The 22,732-nt window shown below is 51.0% G+C and overlaps 1 protein-coding gene across 2 annotated transcripts in view; it reads right to left on the bottom strand.

Annotated features, from left to right (window-relative positions):
* Nucleotides 1-22,732, bottom strand: part of PADI2 (peptidyl arginine deiminase 2) — a 43,968-nt gene that overhangs the window by 2,699 nt on the left and 18,537 nt on the right. The window contains exons 4-14 of one of the 2 annotated variants that reach the window (XM_029229446.1): nucleotides 21,059-21,120; nucleotides 17,931-18,048; nucleotides 16,446-16,571; nucleotides 10,931-11,109; nucleotides 8,935-9,038; nucleotides 7,834-7,945; nucleotides 7,189-7,296; nucleotides 4,937-5,088; nucleotides 2,909-3,053; nucleotides 2,054-2,147; nucleotides 349-434 (exon numbers count right to left, since the gene is read on the bottom strand). In XM_029229446.1, coding sequence (XP_029085279.1) covers nucleotides 349-434; nucleotides 2,054-2,147; nucleotides 2,909-3,053; nucleotides 4,937-5,088; nucleotides 7,189-7,296; nucleotides 7,834-7,945; nucleotides 8,935-9,038; nucleotides 10,931-11,109; nucleotides 16,446-16,571; nucleotides 17,931-18,048; nucleotides 21,059-21,120 — 1,286 coding nt within the window. The remainder of the gene's footprint in view (nucleotides 1-348; nucleotides 435-2,053; nucleotides 2,148-2,908; nucleotides 3,054-4,936; nucleotides 5,089-7,188; nucleotides 7,297-7,833; nucleotides 7,946-8,934; nucleotides 9,039-10,930; nucleotides 11,110-16,445; nucleotides 16,572-17,930; nucleotides 18,049-21,058; nucleotides 21,121-22,732) is intronic. The other variant, XM_029229447.1, reaches the window with a different exon arrangement.

Raw genomic sequence — 22,732 nt, 5'->3', positions numbered from 1 at the left:
TTTTCTGGAGAGCAGGTCTGTAGTTGTCATCATATTTTAATGAGTGTGGGTCTCCCCCAAATGCTGTGGGCTGTAGCCTTACAGAGCCCTTGGCTCTTTAGGAAGGCTGATACACCTTCCTTCCCAGGTCTCCTGTCTGCTTCTAGCCTCCACTGACCTGCTTTGTCACCCCATTCAGCCTCCAGTTTAGAGGCGTAAACCAGAAAGGCTGGACCGAACGCTTATTGAGGTCCTTCCCTCTGTCATGTGCCCTGAACCCTTGGCCATTCCCTATGGAAGCCCCGAGGATGTGACAGGTGCCATTGGTCATAGACTTGTCCCTCCCACAGGCCCCTGCCCCGCCCTCACCTGGAAGTACTGGTTCTCCTGCACGAGGCTCTCGTTGGACAGAATCTTGTTGATGGTGATTCGCTTGCTGCTCATCCCGCCCAAGCCTGTGGGGGTCAGAGGACAGGGGACAGTCTAGCTTTAGGTGTCCAGGCTGGGGCACAGGAGGGCAACCCCAGGGGTAACTCCTTTCCGCAGGGTTGGCCATGTCACCTGGGCCAGGGAAGGGGTGGCAGCTGTCTTGCTCTCTCTCTGGCCAGAGGGTAGGGTGGCACAAGAAGCCTGCTTCTAAGGATGAGCAGCAGACCAGAGGGAGTGTGGCAGAAGCAGGATGCCAAGGGGTGTCACCCTTCCTGTTTTCCAGACCTGCCTCATGCTTGGCCCTTGTCCTGGTCTATGCCTACATCTGCCTCCTATTCCATCAGGATGGCCCACGTGGCTTCTGGCTTGATTAGTGATACCTAATGCTCATGGAGCGCCTGCTATGTGGCAGGTAGTCTTCTAGATATTTACATGGATTAACTCAATAATCCTCCCCACATTTCTATAAGGTAGCTTCCAGCATTAAGGATGAAGAAATGGAGGCACAGAGAAGTTACACGACTCGTCCAAGGTCTTACAGCTAGTGGCAGAGCCCGTAAGCACACCAGGCAGTCTGATTCCAGAGCCTAAGCTATTAACTCTTTTTTTTCCCTGCCTGATGCTGGTCCGCTGTGCTTCCTAGTCCTGTAGGTTGTTAGTGGCAAAGAGATCGGTGCTGTTGCACCCTGTACCTGAGCTGTCTCCACACCACCCCTTGGACCTATTTGTACAAAGATAATAGTTCCTATATCCTTATGGGTAGCTTTGAGGGGTTAATAGAGAAAGAAGCCTCCAGGAAGTCAAGACTCATGCCTGCCAATCTAAAAAAAATTTCCTATCGGTGGGAATTAAAAAATGACAGTGGTCTTAAGTTGGTCTTGTCCATCCCAGACACCTGTCACTATCAGGAACACTGCCTTTCGACATGGAGGGTGGTAATGTATGTAAGTATCAACCAGCCTGAGGGGTGCAGACTTTTGGGAGCAGGTGGATTAGAGACGCCAACCTGAAAGGTGTCAACAGGGAATGTAGGAAGAGCACAGAAGAAATTGTCATGGCCTCTCTAACCTGGCTCACCGTCTGCGCCCGATCAGCTTTGTCTCTTTCCACGATTAGTTTAAGGGCAAAGCTCATCCCCGCCTGTCGTCCACCCCAGTCACGGGGCTGTTGGGTTAAGCAGGTGATTCCCACTCCGGGACTGACAGTGATGACGTCTGACTGTACGTCACGGCTGTCCACCCCCACTTTTCTTCCTACCCCTCAAGTGCATTATGTATATTCTTTTCTATCTCCCTCTCGAAAACACAAGCTCCTTGGACACAGATTGCGTGTCCATTTTGAACCGTTTAACTCTCCTTGGGGTCTGGTGCCATTTGAAGTATACACTAGGTCCCGAAGAAGCACTAGGCACTGCTGGTGGTCATAAGGGGCAGTGGGCAGCTCGATGGTCCCGTTGGCCACAGCGAGGGTCACAGAGGCCAGGGCTGCTTCCCACCACGGTGACCTCACAGCCCCAGGGTGGGCCGGATGTCCAGGAAGTGGAGCTGGGTGTTCAGGGACAAGGCACTCATCTGCCCTGTCCTCCCAAGGGTCTCTCTGGGGAGCTCAGCTCCCTGCTCCCTGCCAAGGCCCTGAGGGCACTCACCTTTGAACATGATGGCCTCCCCATGGCCCTCCTTCTGCTTCTCTCGGAAGAGCTTGTAGCAGGCCGAGGTGCTGGCCATGAGCATCCGGAATTCCTGTGAGAGACCATTCAGAGGGCCAGTGTCAGCAGAGAGGAGGTGGCCAAGAAACGTGAAGAAGCCCCCGCTCTCAGCCCCCGGGGTCCCACCTGCATATCGTCTCAAGCCACTCTCTGCCGAGCAAAGGCTGCCTGGCAGGGTTTTCTCTATTTCAGAGGAATATTTCTCACCCTTCCTGCTATAGAAACTCCTCCACCTCAGCAACGCCATCGAGTCAAAGCTCAGAGTCAAAGGTGACCTTGGACAGAGAGGAAGAGCTTCTCCAAGTGGCCAAGAGGCCAGGCCATTTGCACCAAATTTCCAGGGTTTGAAGTTGCAGCTGTTTCTTTTCACTTCTTGGGAAATGAAAGAACCCCTTTCCAGAGCCCCAAGCCCATACCCCATTGCTCTCTAGAGCATTATGGCCAGTACAGTGGCCACCAGCCCTGTGGGATTATTGGACACTTGACTTGTGGCTGGTCTGACTTGAGATGTGCTAAGAGTAAAATACACACCTGATTCTGAACACTTATATAAAAAAGAATGTAAAATCTCTCATGAATAATTTTTATAATGACTACATGCTGAGGCGCTAATATTTTGGATTTATTGGGTTAAACATTTACCTGCCACAGCAACAACGTGCAAACCAGCTTCAGCCTACTTCCTTCTTCCTCTCTGCGGTTGTCTTCCTCTAGATACCCCTCTCTGTTGACAAGAGCTGGTAGTACAGGGGTTCTGCACTATCCTATTCACTCCAGCCTCAGGGACCAGCTCACCTTTGTGCCTGGGATGGGGACGAATGTCATGAACTCATCTACATGGCCCACGGTCAGCCAGTCCGAGTAGAGCTCCACGGGGGCCTGCACCTGCTGGGCCTGCAGGAAGTCCCTCACCACCTTGGTCATCCTCCGACCACCAGACCTGGGGTGGGGTTGGGGAGGAGACAGTTCTTCAGAAGGTTGCCCACTGTGCCTGTCTCACCAGAGGGTCTGCAGGAGGAGTTCAGACTCTAGAATCTAGCCTGGACCCAGAATAGCATTGGCGGAAAAGTCATGGGAAGGAGCCTGAGTTGCAGAGACCCTGGCACAGGCAGAAAGGTGTTTGAGCCCAAGGGGAAAAGGAGGAGTTAGCTGTAGCCATGGTCTGTGTGAAGAGCATAGAGCCCATTCTTTGGCCACTGAGGGTGTCAGTAGGTGTAAGAAGCCAGCTTCTCTGCTCAGGGATCCCTCATGGACTGCTGGAGGGGGCTAGGACACAGGCATGATTCCAAAATCTTCCCTAGCCTATGTACCTCTTCGCTGTTAACTTCTCAACTTCAATCATTTCAAGTGACACCTCTTCCAGGAAGCCCTTCCTGACTTCCACACTCCCTGAGGTCTTCAATCTCCCCATTACCCTTATAATATAACCCCAAAACCTCACAGTGGTCAACAAATGCCTCTGTGATCTGGCCCCTGCCTGTCCCTCCTACCTCATCTTCCTCCCTTCCTCCTTGTTCTGTTTGCTCTAGCCACATGCTAAACTTGTTACCAAGGTTTTGTCCTTTCTGTTCCTTCTATCTGGAATGCTCCTTCCCTTTGATCTTCCCATGGCTGCTTCCTTCTCATCATCTGAGCCTCAATTCCAAAGTCACTTCCTCAAAACCACAAAAGCCAAAGTGCCCCTGCCTCATCACTCTTTATCACGTACCCTATTTTATCTTCTTCATTGCACCTATTAGCACTCAGAAGTATCTTATTTATTTGCTTAATTCCATGTTTATTGTCTACACTGCCTCCATACCTAATGGAAAACTTCCTGAGAGCTGGGACTTTGTCTGTTTTGCTCACTGCTGTCTCCCTGAAGCCCAGAACAATACCTGGCACAGAGAAGACTCTCAATAGATATTTGTCTCTAAGAAGACCCCCCGTGATCTCCCCTAAGGGGGTTAGGGACCCCTCCTTGGGTTTCTCTGACTCTGTATCATTCTATCACTGTACACACCCTCTGTTTCATGTCTGTGATCTCCACCATCTCCTGGAAGGTGGCGGCTGGGCTTCATGTTTAGAACCCCATGTCTGACATAGGGCTTGGTGCTTGGCTGGTGCCTGGGAAATACCTGCTGAATGGATGAGTGACTGTTGAGTGGAGGGAGAAGGAGGGCAGGGTGAGCAAATGGTCACTGTCTGTGTCAGTGGCCTGCCGCAGAAGGTAGAGAATCCCATGTGGCTTATAGGGACTTGGTGCCCAAATCCTGGCTGGTCCCACATGTGCAGGTTCCTGGCAGCCCTTTTGTGAAGTGAGGACCCACAGTGCTCACTCTCTCCCCAGCAACTGCTCTAAGGAAGGCTCTGCCTTCTCATCGACTGGTGGGTGACCTGGGGAGGGAGTAAAGGTGTTGTTGACAGGCCAGGGAGCCAGGGACTCAGGCTTTGGGGCAGAGCCATGTCTTCTCATGTGTCTTTTGTGAATGGGCACCCCCGAGGATTTGTTGGTGTGCTCCCACTGATCCTCTTTCGGTACTCCTTCTCTGAACTCCTTCATCCCTTCCCCACTTTCTTTATAACCCCATTATATTCCCTCCCATTTTGGGAAGAGGGTTATTTATTTAGTTTTGTATTAGGTCCTAATTCATACTAAGATGTAAAGGCTAACTTGGTTTTCTTTCCAAGAGTGTCTGTATCTTGTCAGAGAGTCATGGGAGAGGTTAATTCTCCCAGCCAATCACTCCATGTATGAGCAACCCAGTCTGCTCCTAAAGGGAAACAATAACTCCCACTGCCCCCCACCCCCACTGCCCGCAGGCCCACCCTGGCTTCTCTTACAGAGGAAAGCTGCTCCCGATGAGGATCCGGCCCAGGGGGTATGTCTTGCCATTCACGGTCACTGGCGGACTGACCTCTAGGTTCCCAAAGGAATCAAGGCTGGTGACAGGCTCAAAGAGGGGCTCCCGGGTCACGTAGCCAAAATCTGGGCCCTGGGCAAGAGACACCCGTTGTTAGTCTCTTGCGGCCAGGAGCCCTTAGCCCCAACCCAGCCACCCTCTGATGACCACTTTTCACTACCTTTGGTCTGGCTCTGTGAGCACTTAGCTTCTAGGGGGGTCACCCATGCTCTTCTTATTCCCACTGATGAGCAGGACCCTGGCATGGGGAGGCTGAGTTTGTGAGTATGTCAGTATGAGTGTGAGAATGAATGTGAATATACGAGTGTCTGTGTGTGTGTATACATCTGGGTCTCTGGGTGTGCCTCTATTTCTTAAACACGGAGACATATTGGTGATTTCTGGTTTGGTCCTCATTTTGTGCTATTGACATCCCCACTCATCTCTTAATGTGAGCAAGAAATGGACTTTTGCTGTTGTCAGCTATTGAGATACGGGGGCTGTTTGTTACTGCAGTCTTACCAAGTGAAAGCTGACCAATACATGCAGGAATGGCAGATATGTAACATATATACCATCCCAACCCATTCCCAGCTAACCCTATTTATTCATATTTATATCTGGAGCCCAGATATAGCCTCAGAATCCTTCTTAGCACAGAGCTCCAACAGACTGCAGTTACATGACATAACCCCAGTGACGCACCCTGAATTTTAAGTTTCCTTTCATGATTTTTTGGTAAAAAAGTAGGGATCTTGCTTGGGAGCTTGCACTGGGGCTGGAACTAAGCTTGTCTGACACAAATCCTTGCTAATAAAAACCAAAGAGTGAGAAGATGTGGCTTATCCTGGCCCAGCTTAGAGGCTCAAGAGACAGCTGTGCCCAGTAGGGTGAATGGCTGCAGCTTAGTGCTTTCTCGCCTATGAGCCCCAGATGGCAAGGTGAGACTCGCCAGAGGCTGGGGCAGCTGGGGCTTTACAGCCTCACATGGGCAGGCAGGCATGCAGCACAAAGTTAGGCTTGGCCCAGGCCTCCAGGAATAATGCAGTCTGGGGGCCTTGGTACTAGGCCAGCCTGGAACTCTGAAGGCAGGTGGTGACCTGGGAAGAAAGAGTAAGAGAAGGATCTGAGAGGCCTTGGTTCTCCTGCCTGCTGGCTGGTTTGACTATCCCTCATGTTAGAGGAAGTGGACAGTCCTCACCGAGGACAGTGTCCAGGGCTGTGGAATGAGAACAAGAACAGCAGCTAATAATAGTCATTGTATCAGGAGCAGCACGGATGCCTTATATAATGCTTCCAATCTTCACAATAAGCCTGTGAGATGGATACTGTTTCTATCCCCATTTTACAGATGAGCAAACTGAGGCTTGAGGAGGTTAAGGTGTTTGCCCAAGGTCACATTGCTGCTAAGGGGTGGAACTGGGGCTCAAGGCCAGATCTGTCTGGCATTCCAGAGCTTTGTGCTCACACCACCGGCTGTGCCATCTCCCTGTGATGAAGGGACTAGGTTAGTGAATGTTCTCAAGAAGCAGGTGTGGACCTGGCAAAGGGTTGCCTCTGAGCAGCCCTGATGTCTCACAGGAGGCTGCCCTGTGTGTGACCTTGGCAAAGCCACCTGATCTACCCAGTCTGTTTTGTGTTCTGTTCAAGCCTCCCCCTGTCTGTTCAGGGTGGAAGGTGAGGACAAAGACAACTAATTTTGGTTCTGTCCTCATTCAGTTGGTTGTTGAGGGCATAAAAGGAGAGTGGTAATGACCTCTAGAATCGAGGGTGGGGGTCAGATGGCTTTTTAAAAAACTCATGAACTGAAAAAAATCACAGATTTAATGAGCTTTGAAGTTGGAACCATGCTTTTCAACAATTGCTTAACTATAATTTTCCTCTCTGAAACTTATTTTGCTGTAAGTTGGAGGTGGGGCAATGTCAGGAGTCAGGCCTCTGTCTCCCATAGCTCTCATTTGCCATGAGAGGACTCTCCATGTTTTGGAAAAGCATCAGTTATCAGAGCAGGAAAGGATGTTAGAGATTACTATACCAACTGACCCATTTTGCAGATGAGAAGATGGAGGCAACAGACGAATATGCAGTAAACTGATTTGCCAGGGGTGCCCAAGGCCTCCCGACCACTCTGTCCTGTAAGAGTCCCAGGATTGTGCCCTCCCTCATCCCCCAAGGTGGTCCTCAGCATCGCACCAGGAGCTGCTTCACTGGGAAATCCTTCAGGTTTCCATCTCTGGGGGAGTCCAGAACCACAGGGAAGCCTTTGTGGGGGGCCTCGATGTAGCCAAACTCGATTTCATCCTGTGGGGACACCGGGAAGAGCTATCAGACGAGCCCCGGGGGCCACCAGTGAATACTAGCCAGCCTCCCCAGTTCTCCCAAGTACATGATGGCAGTGGTTTCTTACATATCCCTCCTTAGATAGTCTCTGCGCATCCCCAGCATGTTTGTACTCATACTGACCCCATTTTAAAAAACATAACTGGTAACATCTGTACACATTTTCCTGCAAGTAATACCTTAACTGGAAGTGCATTCTTTATTTATAGATTGGCTTCTTTTTAGCTGATGTATATAGTACTCCACAGAAAGGCTGTCCAATCATATGGTCACCCCCTTGCCCCGTGGATGGACATTTAGGTTGTTTTACAGTCTTCTGCTACCCTAAGAAGCTGCAGTGAATTACCTTGTACATTTCTGTCCCTGTGTACACGTGCATGTGTGATCTGAGGACAGAACTTGCATACGTGGAGCAGCTGGGCGCCAGGGCATTGACATTAAGCTACCTCTTCTTGCCTGAGCCCTGGACCGCATCCTTCCCAGCTTGGGGTTCCTTACCTGGATCCAGCGATCTCCCCGGTTCATGTATTGGAAGCAGACCTTCAGTTCACAGTTGGTTTTCTCAACCAGGTTCTTCACCTCTTTCAGGAACAAGTAATTGTCCTTCATGCTGAGAAGTGTAGGAAGAGGGGGAGGCCAAGAGGGAGGGTGAGGAGGGATGAGGGCCAGCCCACTGAGGTGGCAACAGCAGTTGGCATCTCTGGGCTGTGCTGGGCAGATGAGGCCACATCTGTGTTCAAAGGCACCTTTGCAAAGGCCACTGGAGTCAAGGGCCAAGCAAACTCATCCCCTCATGCAGTGTTTACCAAAGTCATGAACAAACAAAACGAGGAGGGGAATTCTCACCCTCACCTGCCCCAAAGTCTTACATCTCTGACTCCCCAGATTTCCAAGGAAGAGCTATGCCTAGCATGGAGGCAGGGGATGGGTCCAGGACAGCAGGGGTGTGTGGCCAGGTGGTGTGGCCAGTATCACCTGCAGGCACTTCTTTCCCCTGCTGTAGCTGTCTAGCACATAATAGATGCTCAGTTAAAGAATTGCTGGATGAATAAGATGAGTTGAATATCCATTGTAGAGAAAGGTTCCTGACTACATGGTATGGGCCAAGAAGGTATGGGAAAGAAATGCTAGCTATTATTATTATTATTTTTTTTTGCGGTACGTGGGCCTCTCACTGTTGTGGACTCTCCCCCTGCAGAGCACAGGCTCCGGACGCGCAGGCCCAGCGGCCACGGCTCACGGGCCCAGCCGCTCCGCGGCACGTGGGATCCTCCCAGACCGGGGCACGAACCCGTATCCCCTGCATTGGCAGGCGGACTCCCAACCACTGCACCACCAGGGAAGCCCGCTAGCTATTATTTTTTAGAGCACAAAAACTCTGTGCCAGGACTTTGGATGAATACTTCACCTGCTTCATCTCACTTAATCATCACAGTGACTCTGTGATGTGAGCGTCTCAGAGAAACAGAGGCACAGAGAGGCCAAGTGAGTTGCTCAAGGTCACACAGTTGGTAAGTAACAGAGCATGATCTGAACTCAGGTCTGTCTGCCCCTGAAGCCCCAGCTTTAGCCACTCTCTGCGCTGTGCCTAATGCTTACCAGCACACAAACACCGACAAAGGAGGCAGGGTGTTGGGGGTCATGATCCACGGAGCAATCCGGAATGTCACGGTGTCCGTGAAGATGGGTGTGAGGGGGATCTCCTGGGCATGGGAGAGAAGAGGAGGGGATCAAAAAGTCTTGTCAGGGTGCTTTTCACTCCTGCCTAACAAAGTAGATGAAACCAATAACAGTAGTACCTCAGGGAGCGCTTACGGTGTGCCAGGTCCTATTTTTACATGTGAGATTTCATTTCTGCCTTACAATAACCCCAGAGGGTAGATAGTATTATAATCCTTGTTTTATAGATGGGGAAACCAAGTCACATAGCTGTCCAAGGTCACATGGTTAGTAAGTGGTAGAGCCTGTATATAAGCCCGGGCAGTCTGGCTGCCGAGCCCGTACTCTCAACCACTGTCTGATCTCGCTGCATCAAAGTTCTCTTCCTGAAATCGGCTCACATGATGGCTGAACCAGCCCCGGCCTTCCTCTGTTTTTGCTCTGGGCACCTTGCCCTTTTCTATATGTGAGTGTTATAATGTTATTGGGGGAAATTTTGATATGTCCACATTGCTCTTTAAGGAAAGGTTCGGGAAGCTTGCCTGCAACTTGAAGGAAGATGAGATGATTCCTTTGCATGGCTGGCTTTGGAAAGCTACAGGAAACCGGGCCCCTGCCCTCGGTGGGGAGGATGGAGGTGGCCTTTCCTGTATGGGTCTGCCTTTTAAAAAAATTATTTATTTATTTTTATTTATTTATTTTTGGCCGCACTGCACGGCATGCAGGATCTCAGTTCCCTGACCAGGGATCGAACCTGTGCGCCCTGCAGTGGAAGCACAGAGCCCTAACCACTGGACCTCCAGGGAAGTCCCCCGGGGTCTGCCTTTTGAGGGTCCGCTGGAGGGGGCCACTCTGAGAGACCCTGATGGCCAGGTTGCTCCAGGCACTGGGGGAGCAGGAGAAGCCCTCTCCCCACCCCCTCCTGTTAGCTCTGCTTTTCTTGCCTTTCCCTTTTCCCAACGACTTGAGGCTGCTTTGTGAATGAGATCTCACAAGCTTGTATGCTCACAGCCACCCTGGGAAGCAGCAATATTTGTCATTTCTGTTTTCCAGATGGGGCAACTAAGGCATAGGGAGTAAATTCACTTGCCCAATGTCTCATGGGCTCAAACCTGGGCCATCTGACTCCAGAGCCCATAAATTCTAAGCCCTGGACCACGGGCTCATAAATCTAAGCGAGACCTAGCTTCACCTTCGGCAGAGCCCGTGGCCTCCTGCCTCAAAGCGGTCCGGGGATGAAACTGGGGAGCAAACCCTGTGTCTGAGAGGGCAACCAGGTCCCTCCCTATATCTGAACAAAGCTGGGTGGGCCTGAGGGGTAGGGGTCTGGGGCTGCAGTTTTTGATGAGAGGTCCTTGTGGGCAGGACACATCCTAGGCTGGGGGGTGGGGGGCTTCTCCTCGGGAGGGGAAGGTGCTCTCCTTCTCGTCCAGTTTCCCAAAACCAAGAGCAAAGGTGGGTGAGATGTCTGGCCACAGGGAAGGGACATGGCCTGCGATTGGGATTTGGGGTTCGGCCTGTGGTCAGAGTTGGTAGAACCCACAGCTAGGGTGTGGGACCAGGCAGGGAGGGAAGGCACATGTGTGTGGCCTACTTTGCTTCTCGCGCTAACCATTGGCACTCTGTGCCTCAGAACTAGGCCCGCTCTCTGCAGGGAGGAGGCCAGACCAGGGACAGGCATGAGGTAAGAGAAAATCACCTGGAGAGAATCCGGGGGAGTAGGTACAGTAAGGAGGAACCCCCGGAGCATAGCTCAGAGGACGCTGGCAGACACATGTGGATGGTGGGGCATCCGGGTCTCCAAGCCTGGACCCCCTCCCCTTGGAGCTTTGAGGGGAGTAGAGCATACTGGGGATCCCCCTGGGAGTGGCCCTCTAGAAGGAGCCCCACCTGGCCCGCAGGGCAGCCCCTCCTGGTAGAGGCCCGGAGCCCTCACCTCGGCCATATACTCCAGCAGGCTGACGTGGATGGAGACCAGGCCCGAGAAGCCCTCGTCGGGAAAACGCAGGCCTTCCACAAAGAACAGCAGCTCGGCAGAGCCGCCCGTGTACTTGACCACGTGGTAGAGCTTCCGGCGGCCCAGGATGTGGATATAACGCTGGCCGAAAAACGGGTCTGGAGGGAGAAGGACCAAGGTCAGGCCCCACCCACAACCGTCCGTGGGGCGGGGTCACTGATGGGGGACGCGATGGAAGAGTAGCCTGTCCTCTAGACACAGAGAGAAAAGCACGAGCAGAAAATGCCACCAGAAGGGCCGTGGCCTGGTCATCTTCCCAGCACTGCAGGGCCCCAGCCATGTGGCACTCAGCCAGACACCCTTCCTGGCTTCTGGCTTCCTTGCCTATAAAGTGAGCTAACTCTCCCAGGAAGGGGACACGAAATGATAGCAGCTGAGGACCGGGCAGCCAGTGATGTCAAGGAAGGGAATTATTGTTCCCATTTTACAGAGGAGGAAACAGTCCCAGAAATAAGAAATGGCTTGTCCGGAGTCACATAGCCAGTAAGTGGCTGAGCTGGGACTCAAATCCCTGTCTAGTTCTGAACCCCGACCTCTCCTCTCCTTTATATAAATAAAACACCAAAGTGTCCATTTGTGCCCCAAATTCTCCTCCATATAATGCAAGCCACATTGGTGTGTGGGTCTCTGGCTGCACGTTTTTGTGGCTGGTTTCTCCCACGCTCCTGCCCCACTGAAACCACCCAGCTCTTCACAGCGCTGTTCCCCCTGCTTGGAAGAGTTATCTCCCTCCTTCTTTCAGGCCTTCTGGGAATCACAGCCAGATCCCCCAGAGACCAAGCCAGGGGCTCTGTCTGGAGTTTCCGCAGCCCCCGTCCTTCCCCATCACAGCCTTTAAATGGACATGATCTCAGTGTTTAGTTGTTGGCTCTGAGAGACTGTCACCTGCATGGGGGCTGAGACAGGCCCGGTCCAGGGCAGGTTGTATTTAATAAATATCTACTGAATGAACCAATGGCTCCCATACCACTCCCCATGGGAGACTTTTCAGGCCAATTTAGAGCACATGTGTTGAATTACTACTCTGTGACCACATGGACACGGACCTCTGGGGGACACAGAGATGGGCAAGATGCAGCCCCTCTGTCTAGGAGCAGTGCTCAGCTGATAAGATGGCACAGATGTGGGAAGCGTCATAGTAGAGCTACGGGGTGAGAGAGCCCGTGGGGTTACTGGGGTGAGGAGGACAGGGGAAGGGAGGCGGGGTGGGAGGCGTTTGAGCAGAGAAAGGCAGACTTTGAGATGCCCCTGAGGGCGGCAGAGGTGGGGTGCGGTGAGGAGAGGAGATACTTGCATTGCCCAAGGCATGGAGGTAGGACCCTATGCAGTTCCAGAAGGAGTTTCTTTATGCCCTGCAGAGCTGGAAGGGCAGAATCAGGCTCAGCTTAGTACTGTTGTCAACAACAATGGGTATGATTATTGACCAGTCACCTGAGGGCTAGAGCATGTAACTAGAACAGTCCTGGCATGAATAGGGTGCTTGATTAAAACTTGCAAAATGAACGGAGGAACCAGCAAAGCCCAGGCTCAGGATGGTTCCTCACGTAGGACAATGTGCTCAACTAGACCCTGGTTATACATCTCATTAAGGGTGGGTTACCTTATTGGTTATGACTTCCAGAGTCAGAGAGATGCGGGTTCAAGTACCTCTCTGGCTTACAAGCTGCAAAACCTCAGGGAATTCACTTAACCTCCCTGAGCCTCAGTTTACTCATCTGTTAAATGGGGGATAATAACACTTATGCCACAGGGTCCTTGCAAGATAAAATGACAGCATCAGCAATTGAGGTAAGCTCGGTAACCAAGGGTAACCATTGGTAACACAGCTAGGACTTGCTGGTATTACTACTATGAGAGCCCATGAATGTGTCAGCACACCCCTTACTGCAAAATTCATGACCTTTTCATTGAATGGCTTAGGAACAGAAGGCAAAGAAAAATACCTCACCTCACCTTCCCTTAGATGGGCCCAAGAAATGAGGCATATAGTCTCAGACACTGGGTGTCCCAAGGAACAGCTCAAGACAGAAGGTGAAGTCCTTCTCACTCAGAAAAGACAACATATGCCTTGTGTCCCAATCACTAAGTAGATCCAGATGGCTCTGCATAATTAAAAAAATTCTCCCCCAGGCACCCAGGCCCTCCAATGTCCACCTGTCCCAGGCTGCACTTGAACTGGTGCTAGGAAAGAGATCCTCAGGCCTGGAAGCTGACTTGTCTTTGCAGAAAACTCCAAAACTTTCCCAGGGCTCTGGGCAGTTAGGTGGTGTGTGTGTGTGTGTGTGTGTGTGTGTGTGTGTGTGTGTGTGTGTGCGCTCCACCTGGGCCTGGGAGGGTGGGGGTCTGGCAGGGGAGCTGGGCCAGATGGAAGGATGCGTTCTTGCCAATCTGCATGCAGTTTTTTCCCCTCTATGGCCTGCAATTTACATGTGCCTCTCTTTCTAGTGTCTTGGGCCAGCTCTAGGTAGATTGATGACTTAGCGGAAACAATCCAGCCACTGTCCCGAGGAGCCTCCTTCCACCATCCCCCGTCCCAGCTGGGTGCAGTCCTGCCTGAGTGTGGCCTCTCCCTGCAGGAGCCAACAATGACCCTCTATTGAGCAGCCCACGTGCCTTGGGCTGGGCCCCGCCAGCCACCCTGACTTCTCCTTAGCCCCAGGCATCAGCCCTGCAGGCTGGCATGTGGCATAACCCTTCTGGTCACTTTGGAGCCATTCCACCTCCCAAGGAGACTCTTTGATAGTGTGGCCATCTGTCCTGGTTTGCCTGGGATTGAGGGGTTTCCTGGAACGAGGGATTTTTAGAGCTAAAACCAGGAAAATCCTGGGCAAACTGGGACAAGTCGGTCACTGCACCCTGGCAGGAAGAGGTCAGGTCCCAACTTTGGGATCCTGAGGCAGCATCTGAGGCTGGAGCACAGACACCTGGGTCCTCCTAACAGCACTGGAGACACCTGTCCACTGCAATCATTATATAGTAAGTCCCCTACATACGAACCTTCAAGTTGCGAAATTTCAAAGATGCGAACGTGCGTTCCATCAATATCCGGTGTAAGTGAAACTGCAGCTTGCCCTCGGATTGTGTTAGTTGGGTACCTAGGTTAACTTTGTTGGACTTATGAACAAGTTGGACCTACGAACGCTCTCTTGGAACGGAATTCGTCCGTATGTAGGGGACTCACTGTAATTAATAATCATAATAATAACCCCCCAAAAGCAAGAGAGAGTGTTCCACGGGCCGGCTACTGAGTGCTGACACATGTTCCTTATCTAATCTCTATCACCAGCGGGAACTGTCAGGCCTCTCCTTAGCCCCACGCCACATCACAGAAGAGGAACCCAAGGCCTGGGCTGGTAAGTAGACTTGCCCAGATCCAGGATTTGAACCTTCTGGGCTCTAGAGCTCCCTCTCAGGGTCCCTCAGCCTCCAGCCCAGCCCCCTGCCCTTGGGGGACACAGGTGACACATGACATTCATGTAACACAACATATTCTTATCCACAGGTGTACATGGATTTTGATAAAACCCCAAAATGCCTGCACGGATGAAAAGGAAGAAGAGGCAACTGTACCACAGATGAATTATTTTTCATCCTGTTTAGTGTGGCACTGAGTATTCACCCAGGATTCCAATTCTGTGGGAAACTGACGATTCTGGGATCATCGCTGCATCAGTAACACCGCCCCTCCCCCCACATTGCAAGATGGCAGCCCAGATGAGACAGACTGGGGAACAGCATCTCAAAGCACTCACAGCAGTGGCTCCTCCTTTTCTTGTCTGCTCAGGACCCATCTCGATGGCAGTGAGGGAGAGGGATGTGATTAAGGGCCAGATCTCAATCCACTGTCATCAACAAAAAGACGCTCTAGATAATGTCCAGGTGTCACCAGCAGCAACAGGTTGAGGGTCACAATACGACACAGTGTGGTTGAGAAGCCGAGATCCTGCTTGTCCCCTTCCTGTCCGGCCGGCAGCCCCATCCCCCGTGGCAACCCTGGCCTGGACAGGGTAAGCATCAACATCCCCGGCCCACTTAGGCAGCGGAGCCGGCCTGGCTCTGGGGACATTCCAACCTGCGTGAGGTCACTGCCCGAGCCCAGGGCGGATCAGGAGGTGGACTGGCTTCAGGTGGCAGCTGGGTCCACTGCTGTCCTGGCTAAATCCCTCCCTGAGGTGAGGGTGCAGGGCCACTGGGACCAAGTCCTCATGGCGACTGCTCTTAGTGGGCCTGGTCAGAGGAGGGCCCCAGAGCTAGGCTGGAGACCCTGGGCCCCCCAGAGAGCTGGGCATGCGGGGGAGGCCTCACCCTGCACCACAGTAAATGATTTTGCGGAGACAGCTTTTTAATACATAAATCAGACCTTGACAGTCACTTGCTTAAAACCTTCTAACGGCTTTCCAGTGCACTTGGAATAAAATGCAAGCCCTCTCTGCATGCGCTGGCCCCTGCCCAGTTCGCTGACCTTGACTCCAACACATCTCCCTCCTCCGGTCTTCTGTCTGTTCCTCCAATACTGGTTCCCTCCTCCAGGCTTTGTACACGCTGTTCCCTCTGCTTACAACACTCTTCCCTCAGCTCATGAACGGCTGGTTCTTTCTCATGGTTGCTTTGGTTCTCAACTCAAACGTCACCTGCTCGGAGAGGCCTTGCCGGACCATCTAGGCTAGCGGTGCCTCGCCTCTGCCCCTGCCGTTTTCTACTGCTTGGTCTGTGTCATTTCCTCCAATTGTGCTTTCTGTTATGTTTCCTTCATTAGACCGTCTCCTTCCCGAAGGCAGGGTGTGATGGCAGAGTTCACCCAGGGATCCCGGCACTGAGACCAGCACCTGGCACTGAGGGGGCTCGACACCGATTCACAGAAGGAACGAGACAGAGCAGGCAGCTGCGGGGATTAGCTCCATGGCGGAAGCACGTTCCTGACTCACTGGGGACCCAGGAGGCCCTGTCCTTGGCAAGAGGACCAAGGGGTCCGCTCCTTGAAGGTGCCCACAGCATCATCACGGGCTCTTTAAAAGTCAGGGGCAGTTCTCATGTTCAGAAAGTCTGAGATGAGCAGAAAACACCTGGTGGGGGTGGGAGGGAGTGGGTACCTGCCTCAGGTATCATGAAGGTGATGTGATTCTGGGAAAGATGGACCTCAAAAGCCCTTCCTCCCCTGGTTCACGTGGAACTCCTCAAGGTTCCACATAAATCTGTCACTGCCAACTCCTTTGAGGGAGGAGAGATCTATCCCACGGGTCCTCTTGACTTCACAGGACAATGGTGGTCCTGGTTACCATTACCAAGAAGCTGGCCCTCTCCAGTCACCTGCACCTGTGACTACTAAGGGGAGGGGTCTGGGGAGCCTTAGAGGGAGGAGCTGGGCCCCCGAGGGGTATCTCAGAGAGCACTGACTGGATGGGAACTGCAGGAGGGCCAGGCTGGGGACACTCACTCTCCACGTAGAACACGCCCACTTTGTCCGAGTCCGACATGGAAATGTAGAGAACGATCTCGTATCCGGTGGGGAGGTGGTCGGGGCCTTTGGTCCGCAGGATCATCTGGGACATGTCCTTGAGGTCTGAGGGGTGGATGCATGAGGAGGTTAGAATTAAGAGAATTGCGTTGGGGCGGGGTGGGGGCGTGGGGGAACTGGATGAAGGTGGTCAAAAGGTACACACTTCCAGTTGTAAGATAAATAAGTTACCAGGGATGTAATGTACAACATGATTAATGTAATTAACACGGCTGTATGTTATATATGAAAGTTGTTGACAGTAAATCCTAAGAGTTCTTATCACAATTTTGTTTTTCTACTTCTTTAATTTTGTACCTATATGAGATGATGGATGTTTACTAAACTTATTGTAATACTCACTTCATGATGTATGGAAATCAAATCATTATGCTGTATACCTTAAACTTAGACAGTGTTGTATGTCAATTATATCTTAATTAAAAAAACAAAGGAGAATTGTGGCTGGAATGTTGGCCTGTTACTTTTATAATCAGGACAAAGCAAACCCCAAACCTGTGTATTATGAAAAAGCATAAGAAGTAGTTGTTATCTCCAACACTACAGATGACTTCCTATAACCTTTTGGGAACTTCCTTCTGCTCCTTTTTCTACATATGTACAACTTCTTAAAAAACATGGTTCCAGGGACTTCCCTGGTGGCGCAGTGGTTGAGAGTCCGCCTGCCAATGCAGGGGACACGGGTTCGTGCCCCGGTCCGGGAAGATCCCACATGCCGCAGAGCAGCTAGGCCCATGAGCCATGGCCGCTGGGCCTGCGTGTCCGGAGCCTGTGCTCCGCAACAGGAGAGGCCACAGCAGTGAGAGGCCTGCGTACCGCAAAAGAAAAAAAAAAAAAAAAAAAAGAAAAAGAATCCGTCTGCCAATGCAGGGGACACGGGTTACAGCCCTGGTCCAGCAAGATACCACATACTGCAGAGCAACTAAGCCCGTGTGCCACAACTACTGAGCCTGAGCTCTAGAGCCTGTGAGCCACAACTACTGAACCCACGTGCCACAACTACTGAAGCCCGCACTCCTAGAGCCCGTGCTCCACAACAAGAGAAGCCACTGCAATGAGAAGCCCGCGCACCTCAACAAAGAGTAGCCCCTGCTCACCACAACTAGAAAAAGCCCGTGCAGAGCAACAAAGACCCAATGCAGCCAAAAATAAATAAATAAAAGAATTTATAAAACAAAACAAAACAAACAAAAAAACTTTAAAACAAAAAAACATGGTTTCAATTGAACTATATCAATAGTTTTATTGTCTGTTTTTAGCAGGAGTGGATACCTGAGTCCACCATCCTCAGGAGACCCAAGGTCACACCTGCCTCACCCTTGGCCCAGCCCAAGACTTATCATAAGTGTTTTCATTGCTCCTCCCTTCTCCCCACCCCAAGCTCAAGTGTGGATCCTGTGGTACCTTCCTTGCTGTAGACTTTCTCATCGCTGCAGTCCTCTCTGGGTAACCAGGGTGTGTCTCGGTCACAGTTCACCAGCAGGATGGCTCCCTGCCCCTCAGGGCCCCAGGTCCAGGATGCCTGCATTGGCGAGGAGAGAGGTCAGTGCTGTCTTCTCTATCTTCTGACAGATATTCTCATCCCCAGCGCAGACCCCATAGGACACTGGAGAGACAGACCCAGGATGAGACTCTTGCAGCCACTACCCGGGAATGTAAATTGGTGCAGCCATTATGCAAAACAGCATGGAGGCTCCTCAAAAAACTAAAAATAGAGTTGCCATATGATCCAGCAATCCCATTCCTGGGCATATACCCAGACAAAACTATAATTCGAAAAGATACATGTACCTCTATGTTCACAGCAGCACAATAGGCAAGACATGGAAACAACCTAAATGTCCATTGACAGATGAATGGATAAAGAAGATGTGGTATAAATAAATAAATAAATAAACAAACATAATACACACACACACACACACACACACACACACACACACACACAATGGAATATTACTCAGCCATTAAAAGGAATGAAATAATGCCATTTGCAGCAACATGGATGGACCTAGAGATTATCATACTAAGTCAGAAAGAGAAAGACAAATACAATACGATATCACTTATATGTGGAATCTAAAATATGACACAAATGAACCTATCTATGAACCAGAAACAGACTCACAGACACAGAGAACAGCCTTGTGGTTGCCAGCGGGGAGGTAGGGTGGGGGAGGGAAGGATTGGGAGTTTGGGTTTAGCAGGTGAGAACTGTTATATATAGGATGGGTAACAATGAGGTCTTACTGTATAGCACAGGGAACTCTATTCAATATCCTGAGATAAACCATAATGGAAAAGACTATACATATATAATATATGTCAAACTGAGTCACTTTGCTGTACAGCAGAAATTAAACACAACTTTGTAAATCAACTATACTTCAATAAAGTAAAAAGGGAACCCTCTTACACTGTTGGTGGGAATGTAAACTGGTGCAGCCACTATGGAGAACAGTATGGAGGTTCCTCAAAAAACTAAAAACAGAGTTGCCATATGATCCAGCAATCCCTCTCCTGGGCATATATTGGACAAAACCATAATTCAAAAAGATACATGTACCCCTATGTTCATAGCAGCACTAGTCACAATAGCCAAGACGTGGAAATGACCTAAATGTCCGTCAACAGACGAACGGATAAAGAAGATGTGGTACATATACACAATGGAATATTACTCAGCCATTAAAAAGAATGAAATAATGCCATTTGCAGTAACATGGATGGACCTAGAGATTATCATGCTAAGTAAGTCAGAAAGAGAAAGACAAATACCATATGATATCACTTATATGTGGAATCTAAAATATGACGCAAATGAAGATATTTATGAAACAAAAAACAGATTCACAAATATAGAGAATACACTTGTGGTTGCCAAGGGGGAGGTGGGGTGGGGGAAGGAAGGAGTGGGAGTTTGGGGTTAGCAGATGTAAACTTGTAATATATAGGATGGATAAACAACAAGGTCCTACTGTATAGCACAGGGAACTATATTCAATATCCTGGGATAAACTATAAGGGAAAGGAATATGAAAAAGAATATATACATGTATAACTGAGTCACTTTGCTGTACAGCAGAAATTAAACACAATATTGTAAATCAACTATACTTCAATAAAATTAAAAAAAATATTTATGGGATGAGTAAAGAACGTATGAAACTTCACTGGCTCAGATGGAGGAAGCCTGGGTAAGTTCAGACCCACAGGGACTGGGTGACTCCCCAGCTCCTCAGCGGAGGTTGGATGCCTCAGAGGCCTCAGTGGTGCCTACTGGCACGTAGCTTGGCCATGGACACAGAGAACATATGTGTGGGGCTGCCTTGCCCTCAGGAAGGCAGGGCTGGGGCAGAGCCCCCTGAGAAGCCTGGGGGAAGGGGCTCCCCTATAGGCCTGAGGACATGCAGAGAGTCTGCAGCTGGCTGCTAGGCCCCAGGCTTCTCAATGGGCTGTATTTATTTAGCTTTTTAAAGTATCCATCTCCATATAATTTAAACCAGACTTTATGTTGTTATTATAAAAGAAATGTATGGGGGCTTCCCTGGTGGCGCAGTGGTTGAGAGTCCGCCTGCCGATTCAGGAGACGCGGGTTCGTGCCCCGGTCCGGGAAGATCCCACATGCCGCGGAGCGGCTGGGCCCGTGAGCCATGGCCACTGAACCTGTGCGTCCAGAGCCTGCGCTCTGTAACGGGAGAGGCCACAACAGTGAGAGGCCCACGTACCGCAAAAAAAAAAAAAAAAAAAAGTAATGTATGGCCATGGCAAAAATTTAAATGCCATACAAGGGCAGAAAATGGAAAAAAGAAGTCTGGATGTGCATAGAGCAAAACCAGCAGAGCTTAAAAATGGGGTTGAGGAAAAAGTAGGAATCAACGACTTGGAGAACACAATGCTATCTGTCTGCACAAGTTAAAAATACACACACGCAAACCACACGGCATGTTTCGCAAGAATCACAAGAACAGAAAGTGATGTGTTAAAACCATTGAAGTGCTCCTTTGTAGGGGAGCAGAATGGGAGTGGGGAATGCAGGATCAAAGAGAATAAATGAATGAATGAATGAACAAATGAATGAATGATGAATGAACGAATAAATGAAAAACTAAAAACGGGAGAGGGGTTGTGCAGGCACCATTAAAGATGATGTGCCTTGAATTGGGAACGATTAATGCAATCTTCTGCTCCCCATGGTCCAAAAAAAAAAGGCAAAATAATAAGAGCAAATGCTTTGGCAGTACTTCCTCTGTGGCAGGACATTCCTCCTTTCCACCAACTCTATGAACTGGGCGTCCCCATCCTGTGGATGGGAGCCACTGAGACTCGGGAACCTGCTCCATCGCTGTCCCTCTAAGGAGCTTGCTCCTTGGTGGGCTCTGCCATTGGAGTGTGTGTCTGGGAACCTGTCTCCTCATCTGTAAAATGACAGTCGTTGAAGCTTGCTGGGAGGACCACCGCTGCCTGCAGGACCCAGCCTGGGGCTCTGGCCCGGGAAGCCCCCCGTTCAGTCTGCCCTTGTAGCAAGGTACCTTTTTTGGGTTGTTCTTTTCCACCACGCCGTCCCGGTCTGCATCCACATCCAAGGAGATCTCTGGGGACAGACACATGGGTGAGTTGCTGAGCCTGCCAGACTGGGTGGGGCTGGGACAGGAGGAAGATTAGGGTGGGATTAGGGTGCAGCTCACCCATTTGCTTGGTTCCCAGAAGGGGAGTGCCTTGCTGAGGGCATCTTAGCCAACCCCCTACCTCAACACCCCACTGCGGCATGGAAACACCAGCAGATACCGTGCAGACTGCGCAGCTCTTGGAGGGGCTGCCAGGTGGGTCAGGGATCTCTCACCCCTTTACTGTTCCTCAGTCAATTCTGGGTGGTGGATGGGATGAGCCTCACTGGACAGATTTGGGAGCCTCGGTTCAGAGAGGCCAAGTCACGTGCGCAGGGGCACACAGGTCGCATTAGCAGAACTGAAGCACACACTGCATCTGGTCTGAATCGAAGCCACTGCGTCTGGTCTGAATCGAAGCTCATATTTTGAAAACTTTCATAGGATTCCCTACCTGCCTTTCCTAGTCTGACCTAGGCATGTGTGCACACGTGCACGTGTGTGCGTTTCTCTCCCAGAACTCCTGGTGGTCTAGGGCCCACCTCTAAGGACTGAGGGTTTTACTTTGGGTGGGAAACTGGGTCTTCAACGCCTCTTGATCTGAGGGTGCCCAAGAGGCCAGACCACCAGATAGAGGATCCACTGCAGGGTCCCTGTTTATCCTTTCTCTTGGGGGAGGGACCTTCTCTATCCCTCGGGCTGCTGTGGGGACCGTGTGGGGCATTGAAATGAGCCCAAGGTTTAGTACCAGACGGTGCTGGGCTTCAACCTTGGTTCTCTGCTTATAAGCTGTGTGGCTTTGGGCAGGTTAGACAGCTTCTCTGAGCCCCAGTTTCTTTATCTGAAAAGTGGGGCCCTTTCCAGTTAGATGAGTTGCCCTAATTGCAATGGTGGGCACTACTGCCACTTCGAGCCGGATTTCTGTTGTCGTTGCTGTGGGAGCCGTCCTGTGCACTGTAGGGTGGTAAGCAGCATCCCTGGCCTCTGCCCCCTGGATGCCAGTAACTCCCCCCAGCAATGACGACCGAAATGTCTCCAGATATTGCCAAGTGTCCTTTGGAAGGCAACATGGCTCCCTGAGTTACAGACCGACGGGGCGGGGCAGGGGAGTTGTTGGGAAGGTGGTGGGCGTGACACATGAGATAAGCTGGGTTCAGGCCCCTGAACTGCCCCCAGTGGGCTCGGCCTCATGCTGAGCATGACTTGGACCGAGGTAGGAGTTGGGTGGGAATGAATGGATTCCTGGGCAGTACCCCTGGCAGGCGTGCTTTCTCCCTGAAGAGGCAGAAACATCTCCTCTCTCTCTCCTAAGTCGGGGGATTATATTCAGGGCCTCCCTTTGCCCACAGCCCGATTCCCTCTTAACCCTGGTTGTGGCTCTTCTGGGTTTCAAAGGAGGTAGGAGCAGGGGGGCTTTAAGGGCACCTGGTCCTTGGAGAGGCAGCACTCCCACCTCTGCAGCCCCACTGTCAGGCGCTATAGGAAATAGTTAAATAAACTCTTCCCATTGATCCCATTCACGCAGCAAATCACTGTTGAGCCTCTACTGTGTTCCAGGCACCACACAAGTTGTGGGGACCAGTGGTGGGCAATCAGGGC

The sequence above is a fragment of the Monodon monoceros genome, unplaced genomic scaffold (assembly GCF_005190385.1).
Source record: "Monodon monoceros isolate NGI ecotype Baffin Bay Population unplaced genomic scaffold, NGI_Narwhal_1 Super_Scaffold_18, whole genome shotgun sequence".
Taxonomy (NCBI): Eukaryota; Metazoa; Chordata; class Mammalia; order Artiodactyla; family Monodontidae; genus Monodon; species Monodon monoceros.
This window is presented reverse-complemented; position numbering and strand designations above follow the sequence as displayed.